Source organism: Saccostrea echinata, unplaced genomic scaffold (assembly GCF_033153115.1).
Source record: "Saccostrea echinata isolate AGI-Se365-2 ecotype Australia unplaced genomic scaffold, CSIRO_AGI_Sech_v1 ptg000025l, whole genome shotgun sequence".
Classification (NCBI taxonomy): Eukaryota; Metazoa; Mollusca; class Bivalvia; order Ostreida; family Ostreidae; genus Saccostrea; species Saccostrea echinata.
The window spans coordinates 4,336,785-4,353,178 of NW_026889774.1; the positions used below are offsets into that span (position 1 = coordinate 4,336,785).

The following is a 16,394-nucleotide window of genomic DNA, read 5'->3' on the forward strand; positions in this document are numbered from 1 at the left end:
TGTCATTTTTGCAGCATCTTGCTTCAAAATATTACGTACGCCTATATATATATATATTCCATCAATCCATGCCTTTGAATCTCGAGCCTTTTCAAAATAAGCCAATCAACGTCTGTAAATATGGAAAGGGGCAGGCGGTAAAACTAGTACTCCGAACTCCCAATTCTCTCAGTTTTCAATTCATATTTTTCATATTAGCAGATACATTTTCTTGTTTTGCAACGATGAACCAAATTTGTTAAGCGACGCGGAGAATATCAATAAAAACATTAATCCGACTAATTCCCGATTTTGACTATTTTTCAGGCTTAAGTACCGGTCGAACTTCTTCCAGTAGTGAGTACCATTTTTTTTTTCAAACGCTATCACTTACCTGTCTTTGACTACACTGCATTGTGCCTGTTGAAAGGGGGGGGGGGCTAAACCTACGCCCAATGTTCAATGCTAATATTAGCCCCCCCCCCCCCAGTTCCGAAGCCTATGTATCATTTAAGTAAAGGATGGGTGATATTGGTGCATTTTGCAATATTGAAGAAAACTGAAATCAGTTAAACTTTGTATAATTGCACTGATTTATAGATATAAAAAAAAAGTGAAACAAAAATATTGATATTTGGTTTATATCCAGTGACATTTTTTTTTTTCTAGCTATATTGTGAAAGATTTTTTTTTTTGATTCTGGCAGCCAAAAATTGGATGGATTTACCGAGTTATGCCCCTTGTATGTAGCAATTCCACAGGTGAATACGACATTTTCAGTACAGTATAGAATATAGATATCGTGTGTACGGCGGACTACATTTACACCCACCTTGGGATTCCCCTGTCGACACACTCTCAGGCAAGTTAAAGTTTGTTTTCTTAATTGGACAATTTTTAAATCTTATCTAGAGGTAACAAAAACAATTTTCCAGAGATAACTTTTTTGCTAACAATGCTAATCTCTTTCACAAGTTGGCAAAAGAAGTAAAAGTCAGGCTTTAAAGGAGGTAAAATTAGAAAATTCTTCAATTTTCAAACCGAAAGTAAGATTTTTTTTTAAACCAATTACTCTATAATTTTTCAGAGCTTAAAGGAATCGTTGAAAGTTATTGATTATCAGATCAGAATTATTAGTTTGAAAATTGTTTGACTAGATATGAAAACCTCATTTCGTATGGAATGGTGGTGGGGGGGGGGGAGGGGTATTCTCTATTGAGAAGTTGATGGCTCGTTTTAATACTCCTTTGAGGGGGAGTATAAAAACGAGCCATCAACCTCTCAATAGAGAATTGGGGGGGGGGGGGGGGTACATGGTTTGGATTGTATATGTATACTGTAGGCACCACTGTAGTACAACGAAAAACGTACTGAATTTGCGGATTTGCCAAATATACCAACTTGTACTTTGAGAAGTTTTTATCTATTAAACGGATGAATGAAGAAGCAAAAAATCAAAGAGATTTAGTACAGAAATGAATTGAGAAAATCAACATTTATTGCTAATAACTTAATATTATGTTTACTTCAAGTAGATTTGATGTGTTTCTCTAAGATGCACATTTTAAAAATTATCTTTAAAATGTGCAAACATTTTTGCATCTTAAACCGATTTTGATGTAAAGTCAACAGAAAAAAACTTTTTGCGTATAAGAAACAAATTTAAACATGTTTAAGAATGGTGCTTTTTTATGATAGTTTTTTGAACAATGGAGCAGGGAGACCAGTTTGACCTCTCAGACTCCGATAGTGAAGCTGAAGAGGTTGAAGAAGTTGACAAAAAGACGTCTGTATGTAAACGACAGCTTGTGGCAGCCATCGATTTCGGCACAGCTTACTCGGGCTATGCATATTCATTCAAACATGACTGGACTAAAATTATAACACAACACTGGCATGGTGGGGAGTATTTAACACACAAGGCACCAACTTCACTTCTACTTAAGCCTGATGGTTCGTTCTTTAAGTTTGGATTTGAGGCAGAGAATGAATACGCTAGACTGTCGGAAGATGATAACCATAAGGATCATTATTTCTTCCGCAGATTTAAGCTGATTTTAAAGTCAAAGCTAACAGAGGTAAAATGAGACAAGAAGTATTTCTCTCAAATTGAACTTTAGAACTAAAATCATTTTGAATCGGAATGATGTACCTCTTAAATTGGGTTAAAGGAACATTCAATTGTTTGTTAACCTAAAAAGATTATTTATTGTTCTCTTTTTACTTCAATGGTAATTTTGTCTAGAAGAATTGTTTGGGGTTTTTTTGGTGAAATTTTTAAAAATTTGTTTTAATTACACTGTATTTGTATTTAATGTGAATTGAATTTTTAAACAAATATTTAATCTTTTTTAGAGAGTACATAGAAAAACATTTTGTGTTGATGAGACAGGGAAGGAATTCAATGCTCTGCAGATATTCACCTATTGTATCCAGTATCTGAAAGACCACATGCTGGAAAATATAAACAAAAAAATTACAGGTGAAATCAAAGTGAGTGACATTGATTTTGTCATCACTGTTCCAGCAATATGGGACGACACAGCAAAAATGTTCATGATAGCAGCTGCCCAAACAGTAGGTTTTTAATTTTTTTTTTTTTTATCTTTGGACTTTTGAAACTCATTTGAGATGTTAAATGGTGTCATTTTGGACTAGAGCTGTCATTGATAGATTCAATGTCCATGTATTTTTTTTATTGAATTGTTTGATACATCAATACATTTCTTGAGTATAAATATATTTCTCATTGTTTTACCATCATGAATTTTTGGAATTGTCTCTTTTTTTTTGCCTCAATGGTTTCACATTTACTTATGACATTAAGTCCATTGGAGTCAAGTTAGTGCATATTCCTCTTTTTATTTAAATATAATTCGAGGGGGTGATCAGAAAGTTCGCAAACTATCCCTATATTTACAAAACCACAACTTCAGATTAGAATGAAATTTGGCACACATATAGTCATACACATGTTCTATAAATAGCAGATGTTATATAATGTTTTGCTTCGTGTTTGTGATGTCACAATGTGAAAATGACGTCATTATATAGGTGACTTGTGACAAAAAATGGTTGACTCAGTCGTACTCGAGCAACGAACGGCTGTAAAGTTTAACGTATATCTTGGAAATTCCTTTGCAGTAGAATATGACAATTTGTACAAGGTTTATGAAGACAAAAGACTTACCAGAAGTTCAATCATTAATTGGATTGATTGTTTTAGTGAAGGCAGAGAGATGTTTAAAAATGACGTTTGTTCTGTTGCCCAGCGAAAGCAAGCCGGTAAAAGGATGTGTCCTTAGTTGAGCAATTTGTTTTGAAAGATCGCCAAGTTGCAATTAGAAAAATAGTTGAATGGAGATCACGTGGTTACTGGCCATGGCGGTCGTGTTTTTCTAGTGGAGATCTTTAGACCAATTTTTGAGCTTATTTGCAATTTACTGGTCCCGGAAATTTGCCCGGTTTCTTATTTTCAACACTGTTGAAGGTTGGATTTGTAAATGAAGGAAATATTTGTGTTGTCTTTAGAAATTCATTATTTCCTTTGTCTCCTTTTTGTGATACAATGGTGCGAACACATAAGGAATCCAGGGGGATCCGCACCCATGAGTACGATTCACGAAAACAATCATGGGCACCCGACATAATGGAAAGCCAGCTGTTTCCCTCTAGTGGATTTGGACATTTAAATTCGTTTCAAGCGATGGCAACCTTTGCCCCTGGCATGGAACCGTTAACTATAATGGAGCCCTACAAAACTTTGGCCAAATTATCCCAAGATGTTGGAGACATAAAGGCAGATTTGTGGGAGAAGGATGGCTTGGATGACAAAATTCCATGTGTGGCCGGGACTCAGGAAGAAACTATTTCAGATGTGGAGCTTTTAAAATCTGAAAATGAAAAGCTTAGAAAAGACATAGAAATTCTGAAGTCAGTAGTTATTAAACTAGACAGAAAAGTTCAACAACAAGAAGCAGAAATAACGGATCTAAAAGGGAGATCAATGAAATTTAACATTCTTGTACACAATCTAGAGGAAGAAAGCGGGGAGGTCTTGAGAACAAAAATTCCCCACCTCATAAATGAGCATTTGGGAGTGGAGGGTGTTGAGTCTTCTAACATTCATAGAAATGGTGATTCAAAATCCGGAAAGCCACGCACCATTACTGGAAGGCTTATAAAAATCGAGTATATAGATGAGATACTGAAACAACAAAAGGTCAAGAAGGACGCTGGAGAGGAACTACCCTTTTACATTACACCCCAATCACCCCCTCAGGTTAATGAAACCCGTAAAAAACTTATAGAACTGAATAACAAGTACTGGCAGGACAACATCAAAACTTGAGTTATGGGTGACAAACTTGTTTTCCCAAATGGAACAGTTTATAAGGACAAAGTTTCAACTCCAAACGCAGAGGAACTTCTGCAGATGGACAGTAAGGAGCTTGAGAAAATTGAGGGAATTACGACCAAAAGATCTGACACTCACTCTGATGGGGGAAGCCAATTCAATGCTGCTGCGGTTGATGTAAACGCGTATGCAAAAAGTGAGAAACTTTTACAAAAAAATTTCGATTGATCCGGTATATGGGTGTGCTAACCATAATATTTTGATTTATCGCTTCAAAGACAATAACGGGGTCCTCCACGAAGAATATTGTGATGACGGTGAGTTCGGAGCAGGGCGCAAGATGCTGGGAGTATTAAAAGATCAGAACGGTATCGATGTGGCGATTGTGATATCAAGGATGATGGGTAGACATCTCGGCCCAAAACGTTTCCAAATTATGGAAAACACCATGATGGAAGCTTTAAATAAACTTGTATAAATGTTCAAGTTTATCTACAGTAACTTGCAGTACTGTCTGGGTAATTTATAACACTGCACTTCGTTTATTTTTTTTCAGGGTTATATCTATAATTGCCAATACTACTGTATGTATGCAGTGTGGAAAGTAATTGCTCTTCTTTTTAGGTCACCTGAGTCACTCAGGTGACCTATTGCTATCTGTTTTTGTCCGTCGTCGTCCGTCGTGCGTTAACTTTTGAACATTTTTAACTTCTTCTCTAGAACCGCTCAACCAATTTCAACCAAATTTGGTATATAGCATCTATGGGTGAAGGGGAACAAAAATTGTGAATTTCATGGTCCCTGCCCCCCCCCCCCCCCGGGCCTGAGGGGTGGGGCTAAAACCACCAAAAATAATGCAATCTTTAAAAATCTTCTTCTTTACTCCCGGACATGAAGCAGTCAAACTGTTGGCATGATTGTAATAAGCATTGAGCCCTCTACCAAAATTGTGAAATTCATGACCCCAGGGTCAGGGGTTCTGGCCCCAGGGTGGGGCTATATAGATCATATAGTGAAAGTGCATAAATTCTTTGAAAATCTTCTTCTCTGCTCCTGGGTATTAAATAAAGTTACTAAGTACATAGTTATGATGAGCAAGACTGTCTCTTCCAAAATTGTGAAATTCATGGCCCCAGGGTCAGGGGTTCTGGTGTTAGGGCGGGGCTGTATTGATTATATAGTGAAAATGCATTAATTCTTTGAAAATCTTCTTCTCTGCTCCTGGGTATTAAATAAAGGAACTAAGTACATAGTTATGATGAGCAAGAGTGCCTCTTCCAAAATTGTGAAATTCATGGCCCCAGGGTCAGGGGTTCTGGCCCCAGGGTGGGGCTATATAGATCATATAGTGAAAGTGCATTAATTCTTTGAAAATCTTCTTCTCTGCTCCTGGGTATTAAATAAAGGAACTAAGTACATAGTTATGATGAGCAAGACTGTCTCTTCCAAAATTGTGAAATTCATGGCCCCAGGGTCAGGGGTTCTGGTGTTAGGGCGGGGCTGTATTGATTATATAGTGAAAATGCATTAATTCTTTGAAAATCTTCTTCTCTGCTCCTGGGTATTAAATAAAGGAACTAAGTACATAGTTATGATGAGCAAGAGTGCCTCTTCCAAAATTGTGAAATTCATGGCCCCAGGGTCAGGGGTTCTGGTGTTAGGGCAGGGCTCTATAAATTATATAGTGAAAATGCATTAATTCTTCGAAAATCTTCTTCTTTGCTCCTGGGTATTTAATAAAGTAACTAAGTACGTAGTTATGATGAGGAGGTGGGCCTCTTCCAGAATTGTGAAAGCCATGGCCCCTGGGTCAGGGGTTCTGGTGTTAGGGCGGGGCTCTATTGATTATATAGTAAAAATTCATTAATTTTTTGAAAATCTTCTTCTCTGCTCCTGGGTATTATTTAAACAAACTAAGTGCATGGTTATGATGCATAAGGATGCCTTTTCAAAAATTGTGAATTTCATGGCCCCAGGGTCAGGGGTTCTGGTGTTAGGGTGGGGCTGTATTGATTATATAGTGAAAATGCATTGATTCTTTGAAAATCTTCTTCTCTGCTACTGGAGACTATTTAAAGGCATAGGGATGCCTTTTCAAAAATTGTGAATTTCATGGCCCCAGGGTCAGGGGTTCTGGTGTTAGGGCGGGGCTGTATTGATTATATAGTGAAAATGCATTGATTCTTTGAAAAACTTCTCTGCTACTGGAGATTATTTAAACAAACTAAGTGCATGATTATGATAGACAAGGATGCCTCTTCCAAAATTTTTAAATATATGGCCTCAGTTTTTGGGGTTCTTGAGGAAGGGGGGGGGGGGGGGCTAGGGCAACAATGCTTCATCTATCAGTGTATTTAACTTCTAAATTGTTGTATTATACTCAGGTGACCGTTAAGGCCCTTGGGCCTCTTGTTTTTTGAACATTGGACATGCCTTGTAATTTTAGGCATGAACATAAAAATGTGTTTTTTTTTCCGGATATTTACTTAGTTAATCGTTTCCGGTTTTTTGATTTGAGGTTTATGCAGCCAATACACATTTCCGGTAACAAACTTTCGACATGGGCTAAAAATAAAAGGTACGTGTATGTAAATATAGAGAGACTCCATTTATTACAAAATAAGAAAGCTCTCTTTGGTCTTTAGATATTTCACTGGGGATCTTTTTTGCCATGTCCTTTTTTCTCTTTGTATATACATCCATTCTATTTTTGACGCAAAACCATTCGCCTCTTTTGTCATTATTTACAGGTGTGTGCGAAAGTATGATTGTGTATGAAAGTGCTGATTATATCGGATTTTCTGCTTGGAGGTTGCTTAATACTTTAAATACTGTCCTCTTAAAGCAGCCTTCATATTTCTTCAGCATATTTCCGCTTAATCCAATGAGTGTGAGTGACTGTATGAATGTGTGTGTGTGTGGTGCAAAAAATCCTTTGTATACTGTTTTTGTAGACATTTATATGCATATATGTATGTATACAATGGACAATGTAAATAAAAAAAAAAAAAAAAAAAGAAAAATAGTTGAATATCGGAACAATAATATAATTATTAAATCCCTAAAAAATATCGTTTACTTTTGATATTAAACATATGAGATATGAAAAAAAGAAGGCGCCCATACTTTTTCCACATTGGATAAACGACGCTCCCAAAACAGAGGACTCGGGGCCAAAATAAAAAATACCTTTGTTTCCCCTAACGCGACCGACCCAAGTAAATCCCACCAACTGAAAAGTTTTTTTTTAAGAAGATTACTCAATTTTTTTTTTAATGTTTATCAACTTTTATAAAATACAATTTCATCAAAACCCGTTCTTATCAGAAATTCAGAATGTATTTTCAAAGCTGCTGTCAGAAAAAAAAAATATTTACCTATCTACCTACTCAACTTCAGATTCTAGGGTCGGGTTAGGGGAAACGAAGATATTTTTAATGATGGCCCGGGTTGTGATGGTCACCATGCTAATTCTGGGAAGGGATATCCTTATCCACCCATCCTATTGCCGAGATTTGGCCATTTCTGACAGATGGTCTGTTCTTGTTAGGTCACCTGAGTGACTCAGGTGACCTATTGCTATCCGTTTTCGTCCGTCGGCGTGCGTCATGCGTTAACATTTGAACATTTTTAGCTTCTTTTCTGAAACCACTGAACCAATTTCAACCAAATTTGGCATATAGCATCTATGGGTGACGGGGAACAAAAATTGTGAATTTCATGGTCCCTGCCCCCCTGGGGCCTGAGGGGTGGGGCTAAAACAACCAAAATTAATGCAATCTTTAAAAATCTTCTTCTTTACTCCTGGACATCAAGCAGTTAAACTGTTGGCATGATTGTAATAAGCATTGAGCCCTCTACCAAAATTGTGAAATTCATGACCCCTGGGTCAGGGGTTCTGGTGCTAGGGTGGAGCTTTATAGATCATATAGTGAAAATGCATTATTCCTTTGAAAATTTTCTTATCTGCTCCTGGGTATTAAATAAAGTAACTAAGTACATAGTTATGATGAGCAAGAGTGCCTCTTCCAAAATTGTGAATTTCATGGCCCCTGGGTCAGGGGTTCTGGTGTTAGGGCGGGGCTCTATTGAATGTATAGTGAAAATGCATTAATTCTTTGAAAATCTTCTTCTCTGCTCCTGGGTATTAAATAAAGTAACTAAGTACATAGTTATGATGAGCAAGAATGCCTCTTCCAAAATTGTGAATTTCATGGCCCCTGGGTCAGGGGTTCTGGTGTTAGGGCAGGGCTCTATTGATTATATAGTGATATGCATTAATTCTTTGAAAACCTTCTTCTCTGCTCCTGGGTATTAAATAAAGTAACTAAGTACATAGTTATGATGAGCAAGAATGCCTCTTCCAAATTTGTGAATTTCATGGCCCCTGGGTCAGGGGTTCTGGTGTTAGGGCGGGGCTCTATTGATTATATAGTGAAAATGCATTAATTCTTTGAAAATCTTCTTCTCTGCTCCTGGGTATTAAATAAACTAACTAAGAGCATAGTTATGATAAGCATGACTGCCTTTTCAGAAATTTAGAATTTTATGGCCCCTGGGTCAGGGGTTCAGGTGTTAGGACGGGGCTCTATTGATTATATAGTGAAAATTCATTAATTCTTTGAAAATCTTCTTCTCTGCTCCTGGGTATTAAATAAACTAAGTACATAGTTATGATGAGCAAGAGTGTCTCTTCCAAAATTGTGAATTTCATGGCCCCTGGGTCAGGGGTTCTGGTGTTGGGGCAGGGCTCTATTGATTATATAGTGAAAATACATAAATTCTTTGAAAATCTTCTTCTCTGCTCCTGGGTATTATTCAAATAAAGGAAGTGCATGGTTATGATAAGGAAGAATGCCTCTTCCAAAATTGTAAAATTCATGGCCTGTGGGTGAGTGGTTCTGATGAAGAGGGGAGGGGGGTGTGACTTTATTGATTATACAGTGAAAATGTATAATTTCTTTCAAAATATTTTTTCTACTACTGGTTATAAAGCAAAGAAACAAGTGTATAGTTATGATGAGCAAGGGTGCTTCTTCCACAATTGTGAGTTCATGGCCCCTGGGTCAGATGTTCTGGTGTAAGGGTAGGGTTTATTTATTTAATAATATAGTGAAAATGCATTTCTTTGAAAATCTTCTATGCTTCTGGGCATATTCAAGGCAAACAGAGTAAAATGTTTAATATGCAAAGGTATTTTTACCAGAATTTTGAACACATGGACCATTTAGTTAAGTGTTCTGGACCTGGCCAGGGCTCTATTATCTTGTATTTTGCTGAGCAAAGTTATTCCCCTTTGCCATTCACCTTTGATAATTAATCACTGTAAACAATGTACTTGAAAGGTCAATAGTATACAAGAATTATGCAAGAATATTTATTGTATAATACAAAAAGTACTTTCATAGTTTAATGATCAGGTAGACTTGGAAATAATAGATGAATAAAAATGAGACAAAAATAACATATCTTTTTAAATGTTCTTCAAAGGCCAAGAGAGGCCAATGTGAGAAGTAATAATATGGTGTTAAAAAATAGACATTTTGTTAATAGTCTGCATGGTAATAGTGATAAATTGGGGACAGAGACCAATTATTGTTGATGGTAATCATACTATTTTTCTTGCTTTTGGGCAACAAAGCTTCATTTATCAGTTTATGGATCCTCTAAATTGTTGTATTGTACTCAGATGACTGTTAAGGCCCTTGGGCCTCTTGTTATAAAAAATAACTTGCATGGTAAGAAATATAAGACTCGGAAAAATCTCTTAGATTCTGTGAACAGACCGCTACGGAGCATGTCACATGACCACCTGGATCACGTGATGCATGCATGGGCAGAACAATGGCTGATGTGCATTTAAATCGGAGAGGACTACTTTAAAAAATAATGAGCACTGAAACCTCATTTTATTTCTTTTAAGGAAGTAATTCAATTAGTTTGCAAACTTTTTGATCACCCCTCGTATATATATTTTTGTTATTACATCTTTTAATTTATTGTTAATGTTATTGAAAATAAAATCTGCTTCTTGTGAAATTTTTGCTCTACGTATTTTCAGTAAATTTAGGCCAAGATAAATAAATAATGTGTTTCCTATTCCAACCTGAGAAAAAATAAGGTAGGTAGGTAGGGAAAACATTTTATTTTATTTTAATATTTTATTGGCAAGTACACTACCATTTTTCCCAGGGGAAATCGCTGTCAAAACATTTCTGATTTATGTGTATAGGATATGCATTTTCTGAAACACGGAAGTGATGGAGATTAGGATTTCTAATAGTGAAACTGGAATAGTTTACTCCTGGGAAGGATATCTGCAGATAAATTTTTTAGGGTCAGCTCATATATTTTAGGGTAGGTCGGGGAACCGGAAACACACAATTTATTTATCTAGGTCTTAAGTGAAAAAACGACAACAACAAAATACCTTGTTATAAGTTACCGGTAATCAGTATATCGATACTTTTTATGAATCAGTTGTTTCATCAATGACAGCTTTATATTGTGTTTTGATAAAATCCTTGGTTTCTCAGTCGGTATATTAAGGGCAAGAATAAAATATCACATTTGAAATGCATTTTGTTTAATTCTTTATTCATAACAGACAGGGATAGAGAAGGAACAACTGAAGATTGCCCTGGAATCCGAGGCCGCCTCCATTTATTGTCAATACATGCACCTGGAAGGAGACAAAGCCCCAGAGAAAGCTGGGTTTAAGGATAAACTGACAGCAGGCTTTAAGTACATGGTGATAGATCTCGGAGGTAAATGTTCAAGATTTTATACTTTTATTTTATTTGATAAATCTTGTATAATATAATCATTGTATACCAGAGCCCAGTTAAATGTCTCCGCCTCACATTCATTATAAGCCTCTATGTAGTATTTGTAATTTTATAAATCAATAGAATAACAAAAAATATTGTGTCTGTAGAAGTATAGTAGGCTTGAGGAAATTTTTTCATAAAAATTCCTAAAATGATTCACAGTTGCCAATTTATAGTCCAGAACTACTATTCTGGAAATAAGTCATTTAATATGAAAAAATATCTCAACCCAAAATTACACATTCTCACAAATAAAATGTGATTTACAATATTTGAGTGAAATAAATATGGGATACTACATACATTATATAAATTGTGCATATTTTTGAGGGTAACAGTATACAGTTAAAGTATATCATTGAGGGAGTCAGAAAGATTCCAGTTCCCCAAGAGCAAGTCTATTTCCCGAGGTGCTTGTGCCAAGGGAAATACGCTTGCTCGAGGGGTCCTGGAATCTTGCTGACTCCCTCAGTGATATACTTTAACTGTTTTATTATAGAGATACAAACAAGAAATTTGAAAAAAAAAAGTTTAAATCAATACTGTAACAATTAATGTTTAATTTTAATTCAGGTATTCAACTTTGTAACAGGGATAAAAAAAAAATCTTAACAACACAACAGAATTTATAACAGTCATTAAAGAAATTTTATCATTAAATAATTTAGTACATTGTCTGAACTACTTTGTAAAATTACATGAAGGTAACATTACAGTTAGAAGAGTTTACAAAGTTACGTGATTTGTCTAGCTCTCGGTGCACATCAGTTTACTATGTTGATGTCACAATACAAGTGGCATAACATTTCCCGTATGAATTAGGCCCCGCCTCCTTATTTGAAGAATTATTAACATAGCTGCATTATGAATATTTATGAGTTTATTTGGAACTCATTGGAACTTTTCATATGACTAAAAGAAATTGCTCAGTGTTCCGAATAGGTGTGTATCAGTTCATCAGACTGTCACACCATTTTGCAGGGAATCAGTCCTTTTACGGTGATTTTCAGGGAATCAGCGAAATATGTCAATTTACTCATATGTATAGTGAAAAATCAGTAGAGGTATAATAATTGAAATTGACACCCCTATGAAAACCATTGTCAACCGATGCATCAGCATCAGAATTAATAAACTATGGTTACAGAGTCATATTTCCTTTTGTAGGTATAAGAGAATATCTGTATTTTTAATTTCTTTTTATTTTTGAATTTTAAGGTGGTACTGCGGATATCTCTGTTCATGAGAGAGCTCCAGATGGAGGCTTGAAGCAGGTCATTGTGCCAAGTGGAATAAGTTGGGGTGGAACTAAGGTGGATGATGCATACCTTCAATTTTTCTGTGATCTCTTTGGGAAAGAAAGCATGGACCAATTTAAAGAAGAATGCATGGAGGATTATTTAGATTTATTCAGAAAATTTGAAGTCCAAAAGCGATCTGGACCAACAGCAACATCTGATAGTATATACATCAGAATTCCACTGTCACTTTCTGAAATCCTTGATGAAAAGGATGGAATGGCCAAAGCTATTGAATCATCAAAATACAAAGACATTATTTCTTTTGACAAGAAAACTTTGAAATGCAAGGTCCCATATTCAGAGTTTGAAAATCTATTCAAGGAAACCTGTGATAACATTAAAAGTCACTTGGATGGGTTATTGAAAAAGCCTGAGTTGGCTGATGTTGAAACAGTTCTGTTGGTTGGTGGTTTTTCTGAATGCTACATCATTCAAGAGATGATCAAGAAAGAGATGAAAGACAAACATCTAATATTACCAGAAGAGCCCAGTCTAGCAGTACTGAAAGGCGCTGTGTATATGGGTCATGTACCTGATGCAGTAACCACTCATATTTCAAATTATTCCTATGGGGTCCAAAACTGGCCCGACTTTGATCCATCAAAGCATCCAGAGGAGAAAAAGATAAAAGTTGGAAATCAAGACAGGTGTCGTGATGTTTTCATGAAATTTGTCACAAGGGGAGATAAAATCAAGCCAGGTCATCGGAAATGCTATATCTTAGAGGTCATTAAGCCAGATGAAGATATCCTTCAGTGCAGCATTTACCTGTCCCATAAAGCAGATCCAAAATTTATAGATGAAAAGGGAGTGTCCCAGGTTGGAGCACTGCAGATTAAACTACCCAAAGTTGACAAAGGTACTTCCATTGATATTGAGGAAGAAATCTTCATCAAGGATACAGAAGTTGAAGTGATTGCTACTGAGCTGCATGAATTTAAGGAATTCAAAGCAACTTTTGACCTTCTTTCTCCAGATATACTGAAAGAAGAATAAGTCTGCCAAATTAAGTGATGCAAAAAAGGGAAAAAAACAACAACAGCAAAAGAAAACTGTGTACAAGGTGTACTGAGAAAAAAAAATGTTTTTGTAGAAATTTTGCAATGAATATATAAAGAAACTTCTTTTTTTACAAAGAAAGTAAACTAGTAAATTGTCAAAGATTAAGAGTGATATAATTTGCTTTTGGGAAAAGTTAAATGGTGTAGCAAATTTATAGTAATCCATTTTGAGTAATGTCAGAAAAATTGCAACACTGTACAAATGAACTTTTGCTCTGAATGAACTTGACAATATCCTGACAGTGCATAATTAAAGAATATTTTATATCTAATTATATGTAAAATAATTCCTTAATGACATGCCCGGTGCACCATATTTGTTCGACTATGTACATGTGAACACACATTGTGGATGTCTTATGTGCATTCTGGACTATATTTGGATAACTTGTAAACACGCAAAATTGAATAGATAGATAAATATACTTGCAAAGTTGTTTATTGTATGGGGAAAATTGTTCATATATTTCTTTCATTTAGTAAAGGTGATATGTTAAAAATTTTGAATAAAGATTTTTTAGAATTTAATATTATTATGAATTTTGTTGATAAATTTTTGTTGCGAACCATTTCTGATCATACAGTGTAATGCCCTGTTCACACGGAGAGTTTAATTTGAATTAAATGTAAGTTACTGCGAATTAAATTTAAACCACGTTCACACGGAGAATTTAATGCGAATTAGTTTATTTTGAATTAATTTACTGCGCATTAAATTACTTCGTATTAGCTCCGTGTGAACGCTAAGCGAAGCTAATTTGAATTAAATTTTGACGCATGCGTAAAAGCAGAATTAAGTCACAGGCCACATGTTGGTGGTCAGATATAGGTACTTGTGCTATTTTAGAGTGGAAAACAAAGGAAAACTATGTTAATCACTAAAATGTGTACAGAAACTATGACATTATGTCAAATCAGTGGTCAAATGTATCTGCTAGGAACAATGTGACGTGATTCACAAATGACATCATAATAGAATTACTGAATAGCCTTATTATAGAAATAAAAATTTAATTTGCATTAGTTTAATTTGCATTAGCTGTCGTGTGAACACAATTTAATTCGCATTAGTTTAATTCGCATTATTTTACTTCGCATTAATTTACTGTGAATTAAACTCTACGTGTGAACAGGGCATAAGATTAAAGAATAAGCAATTTTCAATTGACTTCATTAAATGTGTAGTGTACTTCCAGCATTAGTTTAAAATTAGGCAAGGAATTACAACATTATGCAGCATCCTTACAAGGATTGTATAATATACTGGGTTGATACATGTAAAGTCTGAAGTCTGATGATTCAGGATTTATGTCACTAGTCCTTTAGGGACTGGCTTGTAAATCAAAGTTAATTAATTTAAAAGTGAAAGTACTCTGCATTAAAGTATGTACTACATGTGTAATAGTAAAGTAACTGCAGTCTAGTAAATTTTTTTCAGGATAATTTATAGTTTGTATTGTAGGAATTGATTTGTATGTAGAAGGAAATGATTGATGTTGTAGGGATGTTTGGATGTGTTGTAGGAACTGATAGATGTTTTGTAGAGGTGTGTTGTAGGAACTGATAGATGTTTTGTAGAGATGTGTTGTAGGAACTGATAGATGTATTGTAGTCTAGAGATATGTTGAAGGAACTGCTTGGTGTTGCCATGGGCTTTGACTGTTTTAAAAATGGAAAGAACAGACAGGTATTTTAGGAACTGATTGAGTTTTGTAGAGATGTATTAAAGGAACTGTTTGATGTTGTTGGCATACCTATATACTTTGGTGTGTTGTAGGGCCTGGTTGATGGGTTGTAGCAACTGGTTGGTGATGTGAGAACCGATTGCTATGGTTTGGAAACTGGCCTATATTTGGGACTAATGATGTTTCAAATCATTTACTGCATGTTCTAAGAATTGTCTCATGTTGTAGGGGCTGATTGTTATTTGTTATTGACTGGTGTGTTGTAGTAACTGATTAATGTGTTGTTGGAACTGATTGGTGTGTCATAGGAACTGCTTGGTATGTTGTAGGAATCAATTGATGTACTGTAGGAACCGATTGGTATGCTGTAGGGACTGATTAGTGTATTGAAGGGGTTGTTTGGTATAATGTAGGAACTGAAATGTGTATTGCATAGGAACTGTTTAGTGTTATGGGGGGGGGGGGGGACTGATTAGTGTGTTGTAGGAACTTATTGGTGTGTCGTAGGAACTGAATTGTGTGTTGTAGGAACTGAATTGTGTGTTGAAGGACCTAAATTGTGTTTTGCATAGGAACTGATAAGCGTGTAGTAGGAACTGATTATTGTACATATTGTAAGGGCTGATTGGTCTGATATTGGAATTTGTTATGATCCTTTAAGAATAAAGGTGTTGAAATAAATGTGTTCTGTAGAAAGTTTGTGTTTTGAATGGATTTATTGTCAAATTTGCATATTTTAGGAACCGATTGGTTGAAGAAACTGATTGGTGTGTTGTAGGAACTGATTAGTTTGTTGTAGGAACTGATTAGTGTGTCGAAGGAACTGATTGGTGTGTTGTAGGGACTGGAAAGTGTGTTTTAGGAACTGATTGGTGTGTTGAAGGAACTGATTGGTGTGTTGTAGGAACTGATTGGTGTGTTGTAGGGACTGATTGGTGTGTTGTAGAAACTGATTGGTGTGTTGTAGGGACTGATTGGTGTGTTGTAGGAACTGATTGGTGTATTGTAGGGACTGGAAAGTGTGTTGTAGGAACTGATTGGTGTGTTGTAGGGACTGGAAAGTGTGTTGTAGGAACTGATTGGTGTGTTTTAGGGACTTATTGTTTTGTTTTAGGAACTTGTTACTGATGTTGTAGGAATAGGAGTGTTAAAATAAATATGTCTTTAGGAAAGATGTGTTT

At 35.6% G+C, this 16,394-nt stretch overlaps 1 protein-coding gene across 1 annotated transcript; it reads left to right on the forward strand.

Annotated features, from left to right (window-relative positions):
• Nucleotides 1-1,681: 1,681 nt before the first annotated feature.
• Nucleotides 1,682-13,796, forward strand: LOC133191892 (heat shock 70 kDa protein 12A-like). Its single transcript, XM_061327638.1, has 4 exons — nucleotides 1,682-2,057; nucleotides 2,335-2,556; nucleotides 10,944-11,103; nucleotides 12,385-13,796. The coding sequence occupies exons 1-4, from the start codon at nucleotides 1,689-1,691 to the stop codon at nucleotides 13,461-13,463; spliced, it is 1,830 nt and encodes a 609-aa protein (XP_061183622.1). The 5' UTR covers nucleotides 1,682-1,688; the 3' UTR covers nucleotides 13,464-13,796.
• Nucleotides 13,797-16,394: the final 2,598 nt, after the last annotated feature.

What these genes read in the sequence shown, in the direction of transcription:
- LOC133191892 (XM_061327638.1), top strand. Translation starts at nt 1,689, where the DNA reads ATGGAGCAGGGAGACCAGTTTGACCTCTCAGACTCCGATAGTGAAGCT. An exon ending in TAAAGTCAAAGCTAACAGAG is followed by an intron (nt 2,058 to 2,334) that starts GTAAAATGAGAC and finishes AATCTTTTTTAG; the next exon opens with AGAGTACATAGAAAAACATT. An exon ending in TGATAGCAGCTGCCCAAACA is followed by an intron (nt 2,557 to 10,943) that starts GTAGGTTTTTAA and finishes TATTCATAACAG; the next exon opens with ACAGGGATAGAGAAGGAACA.